The sequence below is a fragment of the Protobothrops mucrosquamatus genome, unplaced genomic scaffold (genome assembly GCF_001527695.2).
Source record: "Protobothrops mucrosquamatus isolate PMUCROS unplaced genomic scaffold, P.Mucros_1.0 scaffold14416, whole genome shotgun sequence".
In the NCBI taxonomy this organism is placed as follows: Eukaryota; Metazoa; Chordata; class Lepidosauria; order Squamata; family Viperidae; genus Protobothrops; species Protobothrops mucrosquamatus.
Window position 1 is genome coordinate 10,785 of NW_015400185.1, and position 3,293 is coordinate 14,077.

Sequence of the window (3,293 nt, forward strand, 5' to 3'; positions counted from 1 at the left end):
CATTTCAGACAAATGGCTGTCCAGTCTCTTCTTAAAAACTGCCAGTGATGAGAAAGGAAAGAAGGAAGGGAGGAAGGGAGGGAAGGAAGGAAGGAAGGAAAGAAGGAAAAAAGAATAGCAGAATAACAGAATCACAGAGTTGGAAGGGACCTTGGAGGTCATCTAGTCCAATCCCCTGCTCAGGCAGGAAACTCTATACCATTTCAGACAAATGGCTGTCCAGTCTCTTCTTAAAAACTTCCAGTGTTGGAGCATTCACCGCTTCTGGAGGCAGGTTGTAAGTTGAGGACTTGCCTGTAGTTAAGAGTTAAATTCTGCAAAATATTATGAAATTCTGCCAGTTGCCCCTTTCTCTTTCGAACACCCCTTTTCTTTGACGGTGTGGTCTGGGAAGTAAATAAAGGATATATTGTTGTTATTGTTCATTTTGCAGAACACTCCTGCTGGGGATTGCTTGCCAGCAAGTCACATTGGGAGGTTTGGCGAGGGTTGAAATAGGAAATTCAGAATTTGCTGGTTGGACGAGAGAAAACGAACCGGTTTTTGCCAGTTTAGAGGTTTTTTTTAAAAAAACAAAACAAAAAAAAACCCTTGCATTTTGCTTGTGGGATGGGGCGGAAAGATTGCTGTCACGATATCGCGGCAGGTTTTGTAAATTAATAATGCTTAAAAAAATAGGATACGAAATGACGGCCTTTTTGCGAGAGGGCCGATCTGTGTGTTTTGGATATTTGCTGCATATTGGGAAACCAGAAGGAAGCAGAGGCGGAAAATTTTGGGGTTGAGGACTAGAAACTTAACAAGCCCACACACCAAACAGGAGTTGCCGGCCTCCAACATTCCTGAGCGTTGACTCAAATACTGGTATATCTCCTTTGTAATGCAGACCAGTCTCTCTTCTTACAGTCTGATGTTGGCAAAGTCTGTGCAAAGGCACAATGTGACTTTGTGTGTGTGTGTGTGTGTGTGTAAAATAGAGTCTCTTCACAATGTGACTTTTGGGATGTTGTGTTCTCTCAGCCTACCCTGCAGACTTGTGGTAATGAACGTTAGGGGAAAAGGCGTAAATATAAATCCTTTAACAGATCGTCCCTCACTTACGACCACAACCCCCAAATTTCCGTTGCTAAGCGAGGCAGTCGTTCAGTGAGTTATGCCCCGTTGTACAACTTTTTTTTTTGTTGCCACAATTGTTAAGCGGATGTTACGCGAATCGTGCAGTCGTTAAGCGAATCAGCCTTCCCCCATCGACTTTGCCGGTCGGAAAATTACCGGTCGCAAAAGGGGAACCACGTGACCCCAGGACACTGCAACCGTCATAAACACAAGCCAGTTGCCGAGCCTTTGGATTTTGATCACGTGACCACGTCAAGCGTGGAAGCCGATCCCGAGACGCATTTTCCAGCCTCGTCGTAACTTAACAAATCGTCGTAAAGCCGAGGACTGACTGACTGTCCCGTCGGCAGGCTGATTCCTTTGGGACTAGGAACGAGGAGGAGGAGGAGGAGTCCCCTGGGGGGACTTTGGACCCGTCGCGCTCAATCGAGCCCACCTGGCAGGGATGTTGTGGGGGGAAAAGTAGGAAGGAGGGGAAAAGCAGGATGGAAATGGGAGGAAAAAAAATCTGCTTTTTGCCACAGGCCGTCTCTCACTCTTTTTCTCCCGGCGACAGAACCCGTGTCCCTGGCTGATCCAATGCTCCAGCGCCATGCTCCGCCGATTCCTGGACCGGCCTTGCACCCTGGCTCTCCTGATCGGCTTCCAGTTCCTCTTCATGGCCTACTTTTCCTTCGGCGGCTTCCGCAACCTGGCCTCCATCTTTGGCCGGGACACCAACCCCTCCTTCGACTATTCCCGCACGCACGACGTCTACACCAACTTCAGCCTGGTCTTCCAGCTGCCCCCTCGGCCCAGCACCAGCAGACCCCTGCCCTACTGCCCGGATCGGTCCCCACACCTGAGTGAGTAGGATGGACCTTCCTGCCTCGGTGTCCCCAAAAGTCACTGGCGAGGACCTCCAATTTGAAGGCTATCATCTATCTATCTATCTATCTATCTATCTATCTATCTATCTATCTATCTATCTATCTATCTATCTATCTATCTATCTATCATCTATCTATCTATCTATCTATCTATCTATCTATCTATCTATCTATCTATCTTTATCAATCTTTCATCTCTTTATCTATCTATCATCTATCTCTTTATCTGTCTATCATCTATCTTTATATCATCTATCATCTATCTTTATCTATTTCATCTATCTTTATCTATCAATCTATCATCTCTTTATCCATCCGTCTATCTATCATCTATCTTTATCTATCAATCTATCATCTCTTTATATTTATCTATCTAGCTATCATCTATCTCTTTATCTGTCTATCTGTCTGTCTATCTATCTATCTATCTATCTATCTATCTATCTATCTATCTATCTATCTATCTCTTTATATCTATCTATCTATCATCTATCTCTTTGTCTGTCTGTCTGTCTATCTATCTCTTTATATCTATCTATCTATCTATCTATCTATCTATCTATCTATCTATCTATCTATCTATCTATCTATCTATCTATCTATCTATCTATCTATCTATCTATCTATCTATCCTTTTGGTTCCTTTTAGTTGGCCCTTTGATGGTGAGTTTCAGCCAGGTGCCCACACTGGAGAAGATTCAGGAGAAAAACCCGGCCATCGAATTAGGAGGCAGATACCGTCCTTTCAACTGTGAGTCCCGCTCCCGGACGGCCATCATCATCCCCCACCGCAACCGGGAGACTCACCTCCGACACCTGTTGTACTACCTACACCCTTTCCTCCAGCGCCAACAGCTACATTACGGAATTTATATTGTGCACCAGGTATGTGATGGAAACGTGGAGGAAATGTGGTTTAGCACGGAACAAAGTCATTTTATGACGAGGCGAGTGGCAAATGAATGTAATGTCGGCTGGCGACCCCCAGGGGGAGGGCCTTCTCTGTGGGTGCCCCCACCCTCTGGAACGAGCTACCCCCCGAGATCCGGACAATTCCGGATCTCCTAACCTTCCGCCGCGCCCTCAAGACATGGCTTTTTCAGCAAGCAGGACTGACCTAGGGTGAATTTTAAATAGGGATAATTTTTAATGATTTTAATAATGTCACAGACTATAAATATTTGGTTTTAATTGGCTTTTATAGGGGAAATGTTGTGTTGTGTTGTTTGTGTTGTGTTATTTTAATATGCTGTGAGCCGCCCTGAGTCCCGTGGGGAGAAGGGCGGCATATAAATTATGAAAAATAAA

The 3,293-nt window shown here is 45.0% G+C and overlaps 1 protein-coding gene across 1 annotated transcript; it reads left to right on the plus strand.

Annotated features, from left to right (window-relative positions):
* Positions 1-1,704: 1,704 nt before the first annotated feature.
* On the plus strand, positions 1,705-2,870 carry LOC107301556 (beta-1,4-galactosyltransferase 3-like; the record flags this gene model as incomplete). The annotated part of the gene is made up of 2 exons (XM_015830763.1): positions 1,705-1,961; positions 2,635-2,870. Coding segments are annotated over exons 1-2 (489 nt in total), but the record flags the coding sequence as incomplete, so codon positions are not given.
* Positions 2,871-3,293: the final 423 nt, after the last annotated feature.